A 22,017-nucleotide genomic window follows, 5' to 3' on the forward strand; every position below is an offset into this window, starting at 1 on the left:
CTTTTACCACAAAAGAAAGAAAACAATATGCTTAAAGTCATATTAGCAGATACTGAATTGTGGTTAGAACAAACAAGAAATCTGCTAAGAAGCAACACTGACCAGTGCTCAAGTATTAAGTCTTAACAAGTATCTTTCCATTTGACTTTTGAACATGTCCTTTAGTATTTTCACAAAAGACTGAACAGGTCTTTTAGATGTTGAGACAGTACCCAAATGAAGGTAACATAACTGAAATATTCTAAGTTATTACAATACATTAAAAATATATATTTACACAGAGATTTTCACCTGTCAAAGATCTACCAAAACCAAAAGACAACACAAATGTCCCTTTTGCAATGATAGGACAATTCTACTCTTACAAAGAGATATAAAATCTGTAGCATTCAGAAGATTATTTGAAATTATTACTCATTTTCTGTCTATAAAAACATCAGTTATGTTTGTGACTTATTAAAATATATTTATTAGATAACAACATACACAGCATGAAGATAACCGTGCTAGCCCTGCAAAGGTCTGGAAAAATCCTCTTTTCTTTGGATTCACACAGTTACCTCCAAGGAACATCTCCTGCTCCAGTAGTAAGGAATGCCAGCTCTGGGGGAGTCTATGCTGCTGTTGGCTGAGCATCTTACTGATCTTTTCCTCTCCTACCCATCTTCCTGACGAACTTTCCTCCCATTTCATCTCCCTACATGGTGTGTAGTGAAGAAAAAAGGCTATGCTGCCTTTTAAAGTGAATGATGCCATGTCCACAATTAACAAAGCAGTCAGTTGTTTGCATCTCTAAAACTTGCTAGTAAAGAGGAAAACACATGAAACTTTTCCACATACAACGTTGTCAAACGAACGTTCGATTGATATGTGAATAAACCTCCTGGCAAATCTCAACTTCAGTGAATTTTAAAATTAGGTACTTTGAGAGAGAAACATGAAATATGCTTTTGGATAAACCTGAATACTCAAAAAATAACACATCCTACCTACTAATCCTCACTGATTCTCCTTTTCAAAGCAATGTTCATGTTACAAAAGCTGTATGCAACTTGGGAGAGGGGGGAGATACAAACCTCAGTTGAATGAAATACAAGTATAGAATTGTAGGTAAGGAGATCACTCTTGAATTTGAAAAGTTCAGCTGTGTGCTAATGTATGTGCAAAAGATCTCCAGGATCAGCAATAAACTTGTATTTATTTCCATACAAATGGTATTTCTTTTGTGTGTTTTTTCCCCTACAGGCTTTTAACATTTACAGTAGGTAAAAAGAGAAAAATTAGATCAGATATTAGACTACAGATTCTGATTATTTGATTAACAATTGCAATAGTGGAATGTTTTCTTTAGGAAATCAAAGCAAACTTTACCCTAAATCCCTCCCTCATGTCTTCCATCATATCACAAGTCTTTGTGGGGGTATCAAAGTACCAAATGCATTCCAGTGCCCCGAGAGTGTTTGATTTGCATTCTGTATCACTTCAAAATTGTGAATGGGAGAACAAAGAAAAGACAGAAAATAAAAATCAGAGCAATAAATTTCACTGGTAGCATGAAAAACAGTAATGCAACATATTTTGGTGGGGTTGGGGGGGGGGGGAAGAATGAAACTCTTCTCAGAATTTTGTTTTATATACATGGCATAATACTAACCTTCTGCAGAGTTTCAAATCTTTTACCCCACAGTACACTTTCTCATTATGATATTTACTAACTGAGAGGGGAGAAGAAGCAACCAGTACCTCAGGAAAAGTTTTTACGCAAACATACATTTTTGATAACAAATGGGACCTAATACACGTCAAGAACCCAGTGATCTGCTACAACAATTTGGTTTTCAACAGCGCAGAACGCAAAACTGGAAAGATCTCAACCAATTCTGAGAATACGCAGAAATAAAAACTAAGTGCCCATCAATTTGTAAAAGTCTGAGAAAAAACAGAGCAGAAAGCACTACAAAGCTTTTCCCTCCTATCTGCATTCTCTTATTTCAGCCTCCCTAGTAACTTGATGATGGGTTTATATGTGGGATTTGATTTTGTAGGTTCTTTCACTGTCTCCCAGCCAACAATCTGGTCAACATTTCCTTTTATTTGTGACTGCCTGCTCCATAACCAAAACTCTCATAGCATGGGTAGTTTGAAGGTCATACCATATCTCTGAAATTAGGCTCCAGGTATGCATCACACTGACATTTATTCCTATGTTAAATTCTGTCTGAACTTGGCATTCCCTATCACTGGTTTGAATTAGATACTCTTCAGCCAGTCATTCAATCTATCCAGCATGTTAAAATATTTCCAAAGTCTCAAGAATTCAATGATAAGAAAGAAGGTAATAAATAGCTTAAGATTGTCCAAGTGGAAGCTGCTATGAATTAGCTTCGGGGCACCTACGCTCCAATCAGAACAATACAAATCAACAATAAAGAACAAAGATTAGGGCCCGGATTTGTCCTAAGTCAGAGATGTGTGAGCAAGCAGCCCAGGCAATATGGGTCCTCTATACTGCAGAGAATTTCTGCCACGGAGCAACTCAACTCATCCAAGATCTCTGTTGCCATCTGTAATGAATATGGTGGAGCTCCTAGAATGAGGCTTCTAAATTCACTAATTCAGGAAAGCAACTTTAAATGGGTGAATATCTGCCTAAGCCTAGTGTATCCATACATTCCAATAATTGGACTATTATAATTATCCTCAAATTGATTAAATGCATTTCTATAATAAGAAATCACCTCTAAAAAACTGCTTCAGTATGCTACGTGAATCTGATATAAGCAAAGCATAGCTAAAATGTTCAAAGAATTAAGAGGAAGTCAAGTCTGCTACACATATGAAAAAGATTTTTGACATTTTAATACCTTTTTTCTTATCCTGTCCTAAAAGGACACCTAAAAGGACAGTAAACATGTACTATCTGACCCTCAGCATATATCACTAGCAAATAGTAATGGCATTGTAAAAATATGGCAGCAAAAACAGTCATGCTGTAATTTCAAGGAAAAAATATTAACAATTATCTAAAGGAAGCCAACTGAATTAGAGAAGAAAATGTTGATTTTTCAGCTGTCAAAGCTGAAAACCAGTGGAGGAAACAGATGCTAGAATTGTACTTAATGTAACTTAAAATTTAAAAACACAACAGCAGTTTTGGCTATACAGAAAATCAAATACGGTTATAGCACCAGCTGGAAAGGACCTACTAAGCAGCTCCTGTGATTTATATCTTTGAAAGTTTCATGGGTTGCTTAACACAACCACCTTTGTCACACACATCCTGCTAAAAAATGATTAACATTTAAATAAGGTTTCCAATCTCTGAATTACAAATTGTTAAAGTAGTAGTGTAAAAAACAAAAAAAGGCACAATAACAATGTATCTTAAAAATACTGTGTTTAAAAATACTTAATAATTCTAATTTCCTTGTCATTACTTTGTAAAATTTAGGTAAAATCTTTGATAATTTTCCCAAGACTCCATGGAATGGATATCAAGAACTTTGCACATGCTACTCGTAAAAAATAAAATAAGATAAAACACAGCAATCCAAGATGAACTTTCAGTAAAGCTTTCTCTGTATTTTTTTTCTTATAATCATTGATGTAAATTATCATGAAGATGGGTCCAACCTTTTCTATAGTAAGGGAAGACACCAGCTTGGACATTCCTATAGGGAACAGCAAATATCTCTGCCAGCATGGATGGAGCGTTCAGTGTTACAAATGAAGCAAACAAAGAGTTTCACAAACTACCCTACCCATGGTGAGAAACAACTAGAACTTTGAAGCTCAAGTAGGATGCCAGCATAACAAGAAGTTAAAAAGAGCATTATCAGATGTCCCAGTAAGGTTTTAATCTATCTTAGCTTTGTATTAAGCACAATCAATGTATCAAAAATACTTATTCCTATTTCTTATAAAATATTTACTATTCTTCATATTTGTTGCATGAAGACATTGTGACTTCTAACTACTCTTTCGACTCTAGACTTCCACTGAAATCTATGAGAAATTAAGCTTCTAATTCACAACGTATCTGATTTCTGAACCTGAAGCTCTGAGTCCCTGTGCAAGACCCAAAAAAAAAAAAAAGCCCATTTCTAGAATTAAGGCAGCTCTGCCCTGCAGTATCCCTGAACACGTTCAGTTAGAGTTCCTCTTGGCCAGCACAGGCAGTTCTGGCTGTTCTGAATCCAGAAACACATACAACCTTCCCTGCATTGCATAAGAAACTCAGCAAATCTAACACTCTGGGAATTAGACTCCTGTGTTTGGTTTAATAATATCCAACATAAGCACTATAACCTCTTTTTGGAAGCGGGGATCTCTGCCCTTTTCAAAACTGCACTACTTCACAGGGAAATCCTATGTAAAAATAAATTATAGAACCAGAAGGATCCACATATTGCAATAACGGAGTCTAAATTCCAAAATCAGCATAATCCCAGGAATAATCTGTTAAATCCTGAGTCAGGAAACCATTGCTTTAGTAGCTGCGTATGTTTAAATATTTAGCTAGGTTGAGACACTTATGAACAGCAATTTTTCACACATGCACACGTGTTATCCTGCCCCAGCAAAATTCTTTGGAGATTGGAAGGAGAAAAAGGCTGCTTTTTAAAGAGAAAATGGATCTTGAAAAATATTCCAATTAATCTATAAAAGCTACATTTATGTTGCAAAGGTTACTCACATCATCTTTACTAGCAACAAGTCTTTTGTAATTTGAATTCAGCAAAAAGAACTGCAAGTTGTGATCTTCCAAAAACAGCTGAAGCATTTAAGCCACGCACTCAGTTTCATGATAATAAACATGTTCTTCCCCTTCAAAAAAACCTTCAAATACTGCCAAAAGACCATAAAACTAACGAGGTATAATACCTTCGGGACTCATTATTCTGGCATACTTCAACCAACACCCTGTGAAAAATGACAGCAGCGCTGGACCTATGAAATATAGCCGGGGTTAGTGTAGTCACTGGTCACCGAGGTACCAGCCAGAGAAGAAAGAGGGAACTCCAACAGCAGTTCTCTGGACTCAAACCTTCAAACTCAGCAACATCATTTCTAAATATGCAAAAAATACTGACTGACAAGTCTTCCAGCTTGGTAATGACAATGAAGAGAAGACATCAGCTCTTTAAAGCTCATGGAACATGAAAAGACATCCTGTTTGGATAAAATTTCGATTTATTTTCATACTTCACTGAAATGTGGGAAAACTTAATTCTAAGAAGTAGAGAATATGGCGCTGTATGTTATTGCTGCTATTTGTACTGTACAACTGCCATGGAGGACAAGGAAAGAAAATATCCTCTAGGCTGAGAAAAAACCTCCCTTTAATAGAAGTACCAGAGGAAGTGAGGGCAGTACACTTACTTTAATCCATGCACATGCTTTAGCTGCTTCCCTGCACCAGGTGTGCCAAGTTTTTAACATCGAAGCAAGTGCAACACTTCAAGCACTTTAATTTGAATTAGGTTGTTTGTAATAACCTCTTCCCTTCATTTCCAAGGGGAACTTCTCACATGTTTCATTCTACACAACGATACTATGTTTATACCAACTGCCACTTAGAAAAGACATAAAGCAGGTTTATATACAGTATCTGCAAAATGTAAAGTTAAAAAATTACATGAAGCGGCTGTACAGTGTTTTAAGTTAAATGGAAGATGTTTCTGTTTCCACTTCTATCGGTGAAAACATAGACTACCTTCGTTGACTTCAGTAGAATTACTGTATCCACTGCATAACTGGATGTAATGTAGATATGCCAGAAATGTATTATGGATCAGAAGGTATAAACAAGATCCTTCACAGACAAACATAAGCTCTCTCAGAGAGAGGAGGTATGTTAGTTCAGGCGCAGCGCTGTGCCAAGCCCGGGTACAGCTTCCAATCAGATCAATGAGTCAGCAAAATTAACTCATCACTGCTTTACCCTGGGATAAAACTCATCATCACGGAATGCGTCAACATACCCAGAACAGAAGGCATTTCTGCTGATTTAGGAGGCCTTTTAAAATGTCCTGTCCAAATACCAGGTCATTTGGACATCAAGAGAGCACCTGAAAGTTCTGAAGGAAGTATAAACGTTTTACAGCACAGCTGCAATGAAACATCTCCCATTTTCACACACACAGAGCAAAATAACAGACACTGTTATTTTATTACCACCAAAAGATGACTGGACAAGTTTTACTGAGCCTTATCACATCACTTTTGCTATTTCTGTGACAGGCTAGGCGTATACTCAATTCCCAAGTTGTAAAGTGTCCAACTTCCAAGCCATCAGCCCAGACAGATCTCTACACATCCTTTCCCTTAGCATTTGCCCTGCTAATTCCACCGGTCCTGCTGGCCACCCCACCCCATCCCATCACCTCCTCTGCAGTGCCTACTCCCACAGCAACCCCGCCGTGGGATTACTGATGGGATGGCAGCAGACAGCACTTTGCCCTTCACGTCACACTCAAATTCAAGTACCTCTTCTTATGCTTGAGACTTTCATTGAATAAAGGAAAGGTGTGGTTTCCAGTTTTACTTTAGGGCACACAAAAGAAACAAGCTGTCCTTTGAAGGAAAAGGATAAGAAAATAACAAGATCTTCAAGAAAAGAAAAAAAAAAAAAAAAAGAGGGAAAAAAAAAAGAAAACATGAAACTTCCTATGCTGTCACAGCTGTTCTGTCCATGCATTCTGTTTAAATATTTTTCAGTCTAACAGTCAAACAGTTCCAAATAACATACTGCGTATGCTGTACGACAGCTATCAGACCTGGATTGTCTCATTTCTGCTGCAACATGAGACCTATCACCTCTTCACACAAATTGAAATAAATAAATAAACGGAAACTTTTAAGATCAATGCCATGACAAATGATTCAAACCTCATCTTTTCTTTTGCTAAATCTTAAAAAGCTAAATTATATCTTTTGATAACAAAATGTTCATTGTAGCTCAAAGAAAATAGTGTATTTGTGATCTAAGTATTTCTGGCAGAATTAAACTAATACAAACTATAATGGTATGAAATTAGTTACCAAATTTTTATTTCAAATAAGAAGATATGTACCTTGAGGGGTTAGTTTATCTTTTGAGCTCCACAAAAGATTACAAGGATAGCTATCATTGATTCAAACCAACTTATTCAAGTTAAAAACCACCATGCTTTCTTCGTACAAACCATGCATTTCCTAATGAGGACACTTTATAGAAATCGCAAATTACTCTAGCTTCAGTAGCTGTTTCCTAAAGACGAACCTCAATGTTTACTGCACTAAGCTAAATATTGTAAGTCAGAAGCGCTATGTAAGAAGAATGGGCACATAGAAACATGTTCCTCTTGGACTGCTGTGTTTTAACAGATACTATTTTCATAGGGTGACAACTTTTAAAATCTCAAGTGAAGTCTTTTCAGTGATGAATACTGATATAAAGGTTTGCTTTTTAAGCATATTTCATGCATTTCATTCCTTCCTTTTATGAAAAAAGTTCTGGGTCAATGTTCTTTTTGTTTTAATCAAACTATGCATAGTTTTGACAGCATCGTAGCGTTTCACTACTTTTTTCAGTCTTATCACCTGTTGTCACAACAGTCTCGTCATTCTAAATTGTTCTAGACATAATTGCTTTTCTTAACTTACTAAGAATAATAAGGTAACTGGTATTCTCCAATTCAACATAATTTCTCGTTAGCCAGCTGCAATCAGAAGATACCCTTAGCGTTGCAGCTGCTTCGCAAATCCCACGACAATTTTAAACATCAATATTTAAAATAGCAACAGAAGTTAAATTCCAAAATCCATTCCATATTAAAAACCAGAATCTTGTCAGGAATGTCCTTTATGTTCTAAATATTTCCATTTAGTTAAAATAAACCATTCTCTTGACAGAAATGTGAAAGCAAGGCTTTTTCTAATGCAAGAGAAAACTAAGAACTTTTATGCTTTACATTTGAAGCTCTTCCTGCAGTGCCACAACCAATTTCAGCCAATCCAGTCAAGACTGTACTGCTCCTGAACAAGCCCTTGGACTGCAAATGAACCCTACAGCTTTCAAGTATTTGCAGCAATATCGACATGTATTGTATGCTACTATGTGGGCCTGTACTGTAATTAATTTTCAACAGTTGTATGAGCATTTTACAGCATATTACTTTGCCAATGTTGTTGCTTTTCATAAACAAGATAAATTGTCCTGCAACACGCTGGCAGTCCAGACCTTGCATGGTGGGCTGGCCTTGGCTGGCTGCTGGTGCCCACCCAGCTGCCCCCTCACTCCCCCCTCTCAGCAGACAGGGCAAGAAAATAAGATGAAAAACTCATGGGTCGAGATAAAGGCAGGTTGGCGCAGGGGGGGAGAAAAAGCTGCACATGGAGGCAAAGGGAAAAAGAAAAAAAAGATTGATTCCCTACTTCCCATCAGCAGAAAACGTTCAGCCACATCCCGGAAAGCGAGACCTCTGTACACGTAGCAGCTGCTTTGGAAGACAAATGCCTTAATAACAAATGCCCCCTCACTTTCTTTTCTCTTAGCTTTTATTGCCGAGCACGACATCACACCGCAGGCATATCCCTTTGGTCAGTTGGGGTCAGCTGTCCCGGCTGTGTCCCCCTCAGCCTGGTGAGGGGACGTTGCAGAGGCACCTTGCTGCTGTGCAAAACGCTGCGGTGTTATCGATACCCTTCCAGCTACAAACACAAAACACAGTACCATATGGGCTGCTATGAGGAAAGTTAACTCCACCCCAGCCAGACTCAATATATCCCGATTTGTACTTTAAAAAAGTTTTTAAAAGAGAAGTTTGTGCATTCTGTCAGAAAAATCAAGGAAAAAAAAAAAAAGCCATGAGGCTTTTAAATCTTTTTCTAAAATTAAAAGCTTGGCTACATATTTAGCCCTCAGTTAAGAGAAGTAGCTTCCCCTAAATTCAGCAAAAGACAGAACGTGGTGCTTATATCTCAAATAAGTAATGCAAGATCTGATGATAGATCACAAGTTTCAATCCTGTAAGTAGAAAATTCTTTGCTTAAAAGAAAGGCTCTTGGAACTCATAGATGATTTATGTCACCCTTGGGCATTTCTCTCTTGGTCTCAAAATAAAAAAGAAATTGTTAACACAATCTTCTGATCAAAGAACATCACTAGGAAACAGAATATAAATTTTTCTTTTTGTGTTTGAAAAGGTAAAACATCAGTGTCCTTTGAAAAAAAAAAAAAAGAAAAATAATCACCAGTAGAATTATGAAAGAAAGATTCAAAGATAAAGGAAGATTACATACCGCTCTGCACCTAAACATGCTGTCAGCCTCCTGCACAGACCTTCCACACTAATAACGCCGAGACACTGTTCAGACTGCTGAAATCCCTCTCAAGGTGACAATTACAGTACCTGACCTGTATGCAGCAAACCCAAACTATATTCAAGTTTCAGTATGGAATAGGTAACCGAAACAACAGGAGGGGTGAGAGGAGAGAAATGGAGAGGGGGAGGGGGATGGAAATAAAAGCACCCTGCAGAAGACCCTTGGCAGGACCCCCAAGCTGCAGACAGTACCGCAAGAGCTTGTAGAAAAAACTACAAGGCTTGGAACAGTGAGCAAAGAAATTGCTTACCGTTGCTTCCTTTATGCTTTGTTCTGGAAAAAAAAAAAACAGATTTTGCATGGATAAAGAAACTAGACTATGACAAGAAATATCTGATGCTTTCATCAGCTTATCCCATAACAGAAACAACTCACAAGACCCCAAAGTCTGCCTATCTACTCAGCTTGAAAGAGGTGATGTTGTGTATAAGGCTAATACCATTCAACACGTTCTAACACATCTCGTAACTCCACAGTTGAGTCTAATTCATATGAAGTCATCTTAAAGAAAAACAAAAGTAACATGATATACCAATTTATTTTATAAATGTCTGCATTTACAGACTAAAACATGGATTTGGTTTTAATTTAAGCTACATAGTTTTATTGATGAGCTTCCTAAATCCATCCTAAATCACCCTACATCAAATAGATAACTGTAAATTAATTTTAATACATTCTCTCACTCTTTGCTGAGTTGTACAGGCTATTAGAATACATCATGAAAATCCCTTTTACAGATTTCATGAGATACATGGAACATGGAGAGAATCATTTAAATCGTTAATCAAAAATTTCTTCTTTGCCATTAATTTTTTTTTCTCTGAAAGTTTATGATTCACAGAAAGCAGAAACAACAGATGAGTAAGGAAAACAGTAAAACAGTTTTTATTTGTCTTTTCATGAACATTGCTGCTCAATGTAATCCGTTTGAAGCTTAAGGTTTAGCCCAGTATACAACACGTTTCTAGTAAGAGGGATTGAGATAACGGTCTGATAGAAAGGGTCGCAGAAGCAATTTATGAAGAACCCAGGGGATGCACTTGCATGGAATATATATTTGGCATATATCAAAATAAATCCAACCAAACATAAAGCTTGTTCACAGTTACGCCTCATTTCATATTTGAATATAGACCACATGTTTGAGGATTAAGCTGGTGAACACAATCTGTCTCTTCCAGGAAACAGCAACGTAACAATTGGGCTATAGAACTGTCAATTATTTCATGTGGACCAGCTGTGCACAAAGCGTGTTGTGCTCCAAAACACCACAGACTCTTACTACATGAAGAGGATCTTCTGTAACAAGAACCTTAAACTCAAAACACACCCACGTGTAACTGAGCCAGTAGTCTTTCCACAGGAGAAAAAGACCCTACACACATGAATACTACAAAGAGGACACACACTGCATTTCTCCCAGTCTGAGGTGGACCTCAAATATCTCTTCTTTTAGTTAATATTTCATTTACTGGAAGCGTCTTTTTTTATCATTTTGTATAGGAAAGAAACTAAAAAAGGGAAATTGCACTTGTACATTCTCTATCTACTTTATTGCTGCCCAAATTACATTTCACCAGACAGCAAGCAGACCTCTATGGAGAAAACAGCCTGCCAAATTCTAGAATTACAGGTTAAAAAACAGACACGAGCCAAATGAGCAGCACAGGATCCATAAATCTCAGGCAACACTAAATTGAGCTGAAGCTTATTTTTCCTTTTGATCTCACTCAACAGATTAACCAGGCTTTTCCAGCGATCAGTACCTAATACTTTGAAAAAAGACACACAGAAAAGCTGACAGTTTTTATAATTCATTTCCAATACTTACGCTTTTTTTCAGCTCTTTTGAAGAGTTGATACTTGCACATGACTTCAGAGGTACACAGAAAAGATAGATAGTAAATCCTGAGGGGGGAAAAAAGGCCCCTATCGCTTCTTGTCTTGCACTTCTAAGAAAGTAAATGTGAATTTTATGAGTTATGTTAACAACTTATGTTAATAAGTCATGTATAAGGATATATGTTTTGTAAAAAGCTTCCTGGCATTAACAGCTGAAGCAAGAGCCCCAATCCTGTTTATGTGGGTACCTACTTTTCCTTTAGAAGACAAACTTATACATAAAATAAACCAGGTTGTTCAATGAACTACAGAAATAAGTCAAGGAAGTCTCAGCTAGGAATCAGAATGAAGTGGAAGAAATAACCACCAGTACAACTCAAGACAGTCACAAAAGCCATAACAAAAATGGCTCACAAAATTACTAAAACCTGTGTCTTTTAATCAGAAGCTTCTTATTTTTGGATGCACATTGATTTTCATTATTTGAAGAGTTTCCCTGTAAAAACTTGCCTTATGTGACCGTATTACAGGAGCAGGGTATGGTTCCTTCAATCTTTTTAGAAATCGCACAAGTCTCCTGCAGTGGAGAACTTAATTTTGTCCTTCAAATCACCTGACTAAAACAAACATGCATAAGGTTACACAATCTTATGCATAACATAATCTTATTACATAACAAACATGCAGCAGTACAATGGATGCATTTTAGAAATGTCACTCTAAACATAAAGATGTACATGATTTTGTGTAAGAATACACCTGCAGGAACAAGACAGAATTGTTGAAATTCTGTTCCAAGCTGACACCACCAGACTTTTTAAGTCCAGAGATCTGGTGCCCATGAGTGAAGATTTTCACTTACAAGCAGAACTGCTGCTTGTCAGACATGTGCTTAGTTTTTGCTCCAGGAATACACTGATGACAGAAAAAGGCCATGACACAAGCGTGTACCTCATGTTTCAAAACGATATTTTCTGTTTGCAGCATTTGTATTCATCTCCATGTATTTCCAATCCTATGACAAAAGTTTGCAATAGAAGAATAGGGCCTAAAAAGAGACTTGGAATACTTTAATGGAGCATCACTTCAAGAAATGAGGTAAACATTTTACTTCTATCACGAAACACTGACAGGAATGGTTCAAATGCAACTCCAGGCAGGTCAGAAGTACGCCTTCTCTCAGTAATCAATACAGGGCTAGGATTGTAGGCTGTAGACTTTGGCAGCTTCCCTGTGTCACACTGTGGCAAGCATGATCTGAAAACTCTGAACATAATTCAGTATTGAGACAGGAAAAGAGATTAGAAATGAAAATCTTGTTCAAAGTTGATACTCATGCCAGACCCACCAAGTTGCTTAGAGAAAGCTTTATACAGAGAGTTAAAGCTGCTTTGTTATGCAGCTTTAGAAATATTTTGAGCTGTGGGAATTTCTCTCCAGTTCTCCGTTCTCCCCTCCCTTTTTTAAATAAGAACTTCTATGAACCAGTATTCAACTCCAAACTTCAGAAAGCATACAGGGCCATTGGGTCATCTGCATTACAATGCCTGATTCATCATGTATTTATATCGTAAATTATGTTTCACTATAAGAAAAATAATTTCCTGTCAAAATGAAAATGCTCAATTTTGACAGTTAATTTATATGCTTGACCAAAAAATAGACCCCAGTCAAATAGCCTCATTAACTTAATTTTATCTAATGCATACTCATATGGAGGCAGAGAGGACAATTACAGATTCATAATTTTATTATCTGAATCAGAAGATTACTTCTGAATAGGCAAAGAATAGCCTTACACAGCTCTAAACATATAAATTGTAAAAATACTGGACTACTAACCACATCTGTATTGGTTACATCCATATTTTAGTAATATCTCAGTTTTTTCCTTATGAAATCTAGAATACTTACCTTAGCAGTTTTATGCTTCAACTGATCTTAATTTTTCTCTTAGAAAATTTTTGTTTGGGAGAAAAATATTGTATATTACCAGTTTTATTCTGTATTGTTCTCTTCCAAAATAATAGAAGATTTCTGGGGTCCTGCATTGTTCTCTCCAAAGCAGAGAAAAGTAATGTATGAATAAAACAAGTTACATTTGTTCTATATCTCTGACTATATAATTCTACAGTCTAATCATACTACAAAGTATCTGAATTTATGAACCATCAATGTCTACATTTATTTGCTGCCTTTTGGGTTTTTTCCCCCACCTCTTTTTTTCCGTTCCTCTTAGCAAGTCCTTGGCTTGAAACTTCAGTATCTAGTAAGACAGTCTATCCTGTCCCTGGGAAGAAAGGCCCAGTTTATAACGTTCTGGCCTTCAAAACTGCCACTACCAAAGAAAAGACAAGGAAGACTCAACCAACCAATGAAAACAAGGGTAGAAAAAAAAGTGGGGGATTTTTAGAAAAATAAGGAGAGCCCAAAAAGCAAGCAGAGAGGTAAGCTTCTACTCAGCAAAGTCTGTGAAAACTCTACTAATGCAGCTGAGTGGTCAAGAAGGATTTAAGGCACAGAAACGTTTTATCCACTTGTACACACCTGGTACTTGCATCTTTACAGTATTGCTTTGACGAGATACTTTTTCAGATCTCTACACTTGGGGGTCTGCAAACCTCTGAAAATGTGCATGTGGAAACTGCTCAGAGAGACCACTGACTTCCACAAGCAGAATAATCAGACTGATGGAAAGCAGACACCACACCGGAGTTTTATTTCTAATAAACAGGCTGAAACATTAGGAGGCTTACTGATAGAAATCTATTTTCTAAGGTGAGAAAATTGTATTATTGATTCACCGTCCACTGGCATCTACTTTACCATTTTCATTGGAGGAACTGCAAGGAAGATCAAATCAATCTCCCCTGACAGAGTCATTAGGAATCATTAAGCCATTTCAAAAGCCAGGATCTTGTACCTCCTCTTTGTTAGCAGAAACTCTCCTGTTATGTACAGACCACACTATTGGCAGATGCTGCCAATATTTTGAGGCATTTCTGAAGGTGTTTGTTTCTCTACATCACACTAGAAAAATCTCCTTATCCCTCAGAAAAATTATACATTAGTTCAGGTGTTTGCCATCCTTCTTATTTCAAAATAATACACAAGAAAAATGTCCACATAGACATTTCCCCTTCCACACACTTGTAAATCAACTACTAAATCTGGATGCAAATCCACAATGAACACAAAGCACAGAATTTGGGCACAAAAGCAGCATTTGCTCTTAACACCACTCCTAACAAAAAGTGGCAAGTAAGTCTTTATCACTTTCAAACTTAAACTATTCCAGATTAATGCATCTGGAAATAATTCATCTGTATTAATACATTAATACAGAGCACATCATAAAAAACACACCTTGAGTAAATGTTGGAGCAAGGATAAATATAACTAGTTTTCTACTTTTTTTGAAGAATATTTTCCGATTTCTACAGGTTTTAGCTTTGGTCTTAGCTGCAAACAACAGAGCTTCAGAATACCAGCACTTCCAAATAGCTTGAAAACATAAGTGTCACTGATAGATTCATTCAATGAAAATGACATTAACTGTCAACAAACCAAATGCTATGAATGAATTAGAATTCCTTTTCTTCATTAAACTCTCCTAATCACACAATTACTGCTTGTTAGGACAAGTTCCCTATGCAGTCCTTCTGTCAACAACAAATAATCAGCTTCACCCACCTGAAAATTCAGATAAACTATTTGAAGTAATAACGGGGAGCCTGCATAAGTCCACTCTTTGTCTTCATTCAAGGCACGTTCAAGCAAACAAAAAACATAGAGCAGATTCAATGAGATTGAACAGTGCACTCATCTGCTCAGTTATCTAAGAGACAGATATTTTTGTGTTCATCTAGGCAGCTATACAAACCATTACCAGCTGAAAACATGATCCATTTTTGTCTGACAACCTTTTAAACTTGTCACAGAAATGTTAGCGTTACTACTTCCAGTTTATTCAGTAGAAAGAGACATGACCCACTGGTCACGAGCCTGGGAGAGAGCCTAAATCAATCTCAGATACAACAGAAATCCACCAGCACTGCTAACACATCAAAGTATTTTCTTCCCTTGACCACCTATGGCAGTTCACCACATTTTCTGATTGGTAAGTCCTTCGACCTGGGATTCACATAGAGTGAGTCCTCAAGTTTCTCACCTGGAGCCATGGGTTTTGCCTTAATCCACCCTTATTTTTCTCTGTAATTCCCAAAAGCGGGAACTCTGAAAAACAAAGTAGTATTCTGTTCAATATCTCTGCCACAGTTTGCTGGAAGGAAATCAGATTTGGCCCCACTGTCTTACCCCATAGAAATTGAAGAAGTCAGCTCGAATCAAAAATTTCACACATAAAGCAATGTATTTTCAAAATGTTATTAGTGCTTTTACTACAGGATTACTGAATGAGGCATTGCAAGCCGTGATGATATTAAAATAACCGTATGAATCCAGTAGAAAAAGAGCTTTGCTGGAAATCTTATGTAAGGACAAATTCCCTAGATCAAAGGATTTAAAGAACAGTCAAACAAGACTTCTAAGGGTACTTACAAGACGAATTACTATTTTAAAATCCATACAGAACTTTCCTGCACTGCCCAATGAAAGCCAATATAGCCATTCATTCTGACATTCATGCTAACAGCCTGGTCAAGCTACGTCACATTAACAACTGCGATGCTTAATAGACCACGAACAGAGAGGTATCCTCCTCCTTATGGGAACAAGACATAAGAGGGACATTAGAATGCCCAACTGCCAGATTCTTAAGACCTGGCTTTTCTACACAGCTACAGTCAGAGAAACAACAGATGGAATATGTAAAATTGAGGAGAAAAATAAATTTACTGGAACAACCCAAAGTTTCTGTAGTGGAATAAACATATCCAGTAATTCTGATATTCTGCTGCCTGCACAACATAATCAGAAGAAGGATTTAATGCTGTTAGAAAGACAGTAAACAAGAACCACATATCCACATACTCATTTTTGTCATCTGCTCTAAAGATGCAGCACATACACAAGAGGAAAATGCATTATTTTGCATACTGCCAAAAATATGACAAATGCTATTTACCAATAACCAGTGTTTGAGATGATACACACAGTGTCAATGTTTAAAGCTTCCATAATAGAAGTTGCCAATTGAAATTTTTCTCTCGTCAGGCCTTTAATATTATCATATCACCACGTATACTGCATAACTTCCCATTATGTTTTTTTTCTAACTTTCATGCTATTCTATCCAAATGAGAACATTATACTTATCTTTGTAGTACTACTTACACACTTACTTACTATTTACTAGTACATGCAGAGATCTGGAAAATACCCAGTGCTTGCAGGTGCAAAATTGCATCTGCTGCAGCCAGATTTTATATCTTAGCATGGGGCTCAGTACTACCCTGGATACAAGTAGAAAAATAATTTGCTTTTGATTTTTGAAGAGCTCTAAGAAAGTCAGAAAAGCTCAAAGAAACTTAGAGCTGCACCTCTAATTTTCGTCAGAGTCTTTGAAGCTTACAGCAACGTTTAATTGATTGACACATTTCCATCCAGTTCGGTAATTCAGAGGTTAAAGGGGAGAGACTGGAGGGAGGAGAGAGGCTTCAGAAACTTGTCAGTATTGAATTGTAAATAAAGGTTTAAGCCACTCAAAATTCTATCTTTTGTGTGGATTTCATAAAATCTTCACAGATATCAATTAGTATTATTCAAGGCCTACAGGTGTCTCAAATTCCTTAAATGCCCGGGTGATTTTAAAGTGCTTTTAAATGTATGCTTCTACAACCACTGTTATGCATTCTAAACAAGCAAATTAAAATTCCATAGACTAGGAAGGCAAGGATTGTTTCAGTTCATTAGAGTTTGATTCCCAACTTCCATTTTCTCAAAAAGCCATTTTGTTAGGTAAGACTAAGTTTATATTGCATGAAATACTTCTCTTCATTTTTTTCCAAATACTTAAATTATCTCAACAAGTTCCCCAAGAAGCTTCTCAGAAGCACGCACTTTAGGTTTTAATCAAGAGATACTAGTCTAATGGATAACACATTGAATATATACATGTTCTACACTCCCTAACAAAACTAAAGCTCAATTGCAATTTTTTTTCTTAAGGGAGAAATTGCAGTAATTGCTAGAATTTCCAGATGTAACTACCGATTCCCTAACAAAGAGCAGTTTAATTCTCCTACGCCAAATAAGCATGAAGGTTAGTAACTGGTAGGAAATAAACAGAACAGATTAAAACTAACGCTAAGAGAATGTATTTGGATGACCTGTGAATAAGCCAATGAAATGACTACAGATGACAATCTAGCAAATTTCGGTAACATGGAGATGATCAATTTATGTTGTGCAAGAAAAACACATACTTCCTCTGCATCAGCAGCAATCTTTGCTAGCAACTAATGAAGATATCTGTCATTTTAAAGGTGTTTTCTTCATACTTGCTAGTTAAAGATGAATGGAACCAGAAATTAAACCCATGGGAAAATTTCTGAGTTAGAGTTAACATCAAGCTAGGATCAGCTCAAACTGAAAGAGGAAAAGGAAAGGAAAAACATTTGTCTGGCTAATCCCTTTGAAGTTTTCAATAGACAAATGTCATGTAAGTTTTGTTCATAGTGCAAGAATACTGTAAACTCAGAAGCATTATGACTGCCAACTGCATTTGCCCCAGCTACATCGCAAAAAGGGCTGATATCAACACACACCACTGTTAAAATGCTTTATTAAATGACTAGCTACCTGATACAATGCCTCAGTTGTGAAAAAGCCTTAAATTCTCCTGTTGCTAAAACTGCAAGTAGACATTTGCCCTGATGACGAAGATTCTGTGTATATATTGTATTGCTTGTCTTGCTTTATGAAAGGGATGTTCATATCTTCCTGGAATGCCTTTATGGAAATGTGATTATGAAAGTGAAGCTAGAGAAAAACAGCTGGCATTGCAGAAAAATTGCTTATCTAAGCACAGGCTCAACTAAGATTTTTGTAACATAACAGGCTTTGTTCACCTACAGAATATCTATGATATTTAAAAAAGACATTAAAAACATTATCAGTTTCTGTCTGTACAAGACTGGGTATACAAGACCTATTCCCCTATGTTCTTCTGAAACATATATACAATTGCCAGTAATTTTCTGTCTGGTACTTTACTGTATAAACATCCTGTTAGAAAAGTCACCATCACTAGCAATGCTCCTCCCCAGCTAAATCCCTCTCAGTTTTGCCAGACTGTCTTTTTAAACAGGAAGCCAAAACATATAGGGTTTTTTTTCTTTCTTTTTTTTTTTTTTTAAGTAAGGATGCTATCTTGGTTTAAATTTTTTTTGTAAATACAACTTTCAAGTCTTCATCTGAAAATACTTCAAACATTGAGATTACCCTTCACCCAACCGCTCCACCCACACACCAGTAATACAATGCTAAAAGAAAAGCAGAACTTTCTGTAAGTCATATTCATAAGTCTGTGAATAAAATATTTAATTTTCTTCATATTTGCTTTAAAATAATGTGCATAGACAATACTTCATATAAACTGCAATGATCAAGTGTAATTGTAAGAATAAACTTTTTAAATTCTATTTCTTGATGCACATCTAGGACAAGTGTAAGTTCTTCTGAATACTATGTTAGAGGGCAAGAGTGACTGGATTGGTGACATTAGAAAGGGAGAACACGTATTAAGGCAATGAAGAGGTGCTAAGACAGTTTGATTACTCATCAAGACAGAGGAGTGAAATTTGTATAAATAACTTCTGTCAGATTGTTGCCACTCCCCCTTTTGACTGAAAGTGCTGCACCATGAGTTCAACCGCACCGATGCACAGCCAAATGGGGAAGAGGTGGCCCCATAGTCCCCATGCCCACCATCCCGTCCTGGCCTCAAATGTCCATCGCTTCCCTGGCATTGGTTTTGGCACTCCTTCAGCTATCCGATGAACTGATTCAGCTTGCTAAGCTGGCAAAAAAAGATACCACCAAATGAGAAAAAAAGGAAGTGAGAGGAAGAGAGAGGGAGGAGCTTGGCTGAATTTTTTGGTGGCAGTAAGCCATGAGATCAGCTCTGCTGCATTATGTAGCTGCACCATGAACATGAAGCTCTGCAAGGCTGTTTGAGCCGAAGTAACCGCACACCACCGTGGTTATGAAGAGAATCTGCTGCTCCTTCCCTCCTGGCCACACATTCCGCACTATTTCCCTTGCTACAGCCCTGCTGTTTGTCTGAACCCTCAGCAAGTCAATTCAGCTTGCTAACCAAGCAAAAAACCAATTTATTTTTCTGTTTCCTACCTGACTAGCAAGCTCAATTGGCTCTTCAGGAGGAGACAAGCACCTAAAACAGCTCAAGAGGGGGTGCTGGGCTGCCCTGCTGGCAGTCAGGGTTTTGGGGTGACAACGAGTTCTTAAACGAGCTCAGCAGCTCTTACGAACCTTAGGCTGCAACCCCGAGACCCATCTAAGTGAACAACTGCCTGGCTTCTGCCTCCTCCCTCCGTGGTGCCAGCAGAGGTGCTCCTCCACACCTTGATGAAGTAGTTCAGTGCATTAAACAATCAGGAAAACTTTTTTTTTTCTTTTCTTTGTAAAGAGCTGATTTGGGTCATTATGAAGTCAGTTAAACCCTCGTCCCAGCAAGAAAATGGGTGGGATCATGAAGAAAGGAGAGAAGGAGGGTAGGACTTTGGTAAACTGTCAAAACTGTCAAACCACAGCTTCAAAATACAGTGAAGTGCATTTAAATACAGAAGCCAAGATTTTACTGAATTTAATCCAAAATAGGTATTTACTGTAAGACAAACTTTATGCTGAATGGTTCTTCACTAAAAAATAAAAATGCCATTGCTGCTTTGTTTAGACTAACAAAGGACAGAAACACACACAGACAACTGTGCTTTACAATTGTGTAAAAATAAAAGACAGTTTGTAATGTTTTCTGTCTATTACTTCCAGTATCACTATTAACTAGAAATCTTCTACACATTTACCTTTCTTATTTTCACAATTTTTGTAAGTAATGTAACAGCACCTACAACACAATCATAAAGGATCTAATATAAAATGACCCGGAGATATGACAATGCTATTTTCTCTGTAGCATACAGAGAGGTAATAGCCACATACTTTCTGATAACATTAAATATTACCTGCTGTCTGTGAGCCATGCTTTCTGAGAAGATGGCTTCCGCAGTAAGGACAGTTCTCAGTTCTCTACAAACACAGGACTACTTAATAATGTGAAAAAATACTGTACATCAAAGCTGCATTTGATTCAGCTGTAAACAGCAAAGGACTTACTAATCACACGGGCTTTTACTTCAAATTTCCAAGTACAGCTGGATACTTTTAGTCTATGTAAATAGTTGGGCTAATCTGGCAATTATATAATACTTCAGCCCAGATGAGACCGATAATATTTTACTTTTAATCCTACACATAAAATCAACCAAGTGAGCAAAGTGGAGGCCTTCATTCTAATCCCAATTTTGCTTTTGCTATAGATTTCATCACAGTCTTCCTTTCTCCTGAAAACAAGGAGACAGAACTACTCTGCTTTGCAGAAACTAGAAATTTGGAAATGCTGCGATCATGAATGCTGGTTGAAAGATGTCCCAAAAAACAACTGCAGGAAGGTAGCCTGTTGTGCAGACTGGGGAAGGCAATGAAAGAACAGAATACTCCCCTCTTGGACACCACCAGCAGAGTGGCATGGGAGTCCTTAAAGGGTGAAAGATCTGATCTGTTCCTAATTCAGACACTTTTCCTTCAGTGTGGAGGTCTTTCACAGAGGCTTGCACTTACTTCCATGGAAAATCTGATACTCAGCAGAGTCTCTGGGCTGGCAAGCAAATGGGATGCATATTCAGCTGCAAAGACTCCTTTACCGGATTTCCCTGGAAATCCATGGCAGATGTCTATGAAGCTAACGAGGCTGGAATTAGGTTAGCCAGTGCTTGTCCCATGGCTAGGTTGGCTCTAATTTCTTGCTTGAGCAAATGATGAATCTTGAAGCTGAGACCCATGCAAAATTCAAGAACAATTGCAAAATAGACAAGGGAAAACACTACACAGAAAGAAAAATCAAACAGCAGTTTTTTCTGACTCAGAGGTGTGTGAGAGATTCTTCAATGGCAACAAACATACTTAAATGAAAGTCACCAAGCAGTTACAGCTCACCTCTGGAGATGTTGCAGAAGAAACGCTTTCCAGTCCCTTAGGACAGGGGATGGACATACTCAGTGTGAAAGTGCACACCAGGATTCTCTACCAAAGGACCCTTCTGTCAAACTGCTGGCTTTCCTGCCAAAATAGACTAATTATTGAAACAGTCCTTTAAAGGAGCTCGCGAAAAGTTAATAAAAAAACCAACCATTTTCCTGCTCTGGTTTCAGCTATATTCAGAGGCATATTTGAAAGCACTGTTGATTTTAGAGACTACATTACATGGTAGCTTAAGGTTCTCAGAACAGACTGTGTTTATGTGACAATCAGGTGACAAGAAAGTTCTCAAAAATTCTAGATACTAGACATAGAATGAAGTAAAGTTTTTAAAGATAGAGTTGTGATGTTTCTCCTATAAACTTTTGCTTAACATTATGTTACAAAGGTGACTTTCCACTCTCTTAATTATTCCAGGGCTTCAAGTATCATCCAACCTATTCTTATACCTTTGCAAATGACTACATCACATTGCCTTACGTAAGGCACTGCTATTCATGTTCAGTGACTCTAAATTCAGGCAAATAATCCAAACATTTCAGCCCAAATAGAAAGTGACACATA

The 22,017-nt window shown here is 37.3% G+C and overlaps 1 protein-coding gene across 12 annotated transcripts in view; it reads right to left on the reverse strand.

Annotated features, from left to right (window-relative positions):
* QTGAL (queuosine-tRNA galactosyltransferase) overlaps nucleotides 1–22,017 on the reverse strand; it is a 133,453-nt gene that overhangs the window by 48,902 nt on the left and 62,534 nt on the right. Inside the window, exon 1 of one of the 12 annotated variants that reach the window (XM_075770723.1) lies at nucleotides 9,809–9,870. The exons of the other annotated variants lie outside the window; for them this stretch is intronic. Coding sequence (XP_075626838.1) covers nucleotides 9,809–9,811 — 3 coding nt within the window. The 5' untranslated portion in view covers nucleotides 9,812–9,870. Of the gene's footprint in view, nucleotides 1–9,808; nucleotides 9,871–22,017 lie in introns of those variants that run through there. 12 annotated transcript variants of the gene reach the window in all.

The sequence above is a fragment of the Balearica regulorum genome, chromosome 18, assembly GCF_011004875.1.
Source record: "Balearica regulorum gibbericeps isolate bBalReg1 chromosome 18, bBalReg1.pri, whole genome shotgun sequence".
In the NCBI taxonomy this organism is placed as follows: Eukaryota; Metazoa; Chordata; class Aves; order Gruiformes; family Gruidae; genus Balearica; species Balearica regulorum.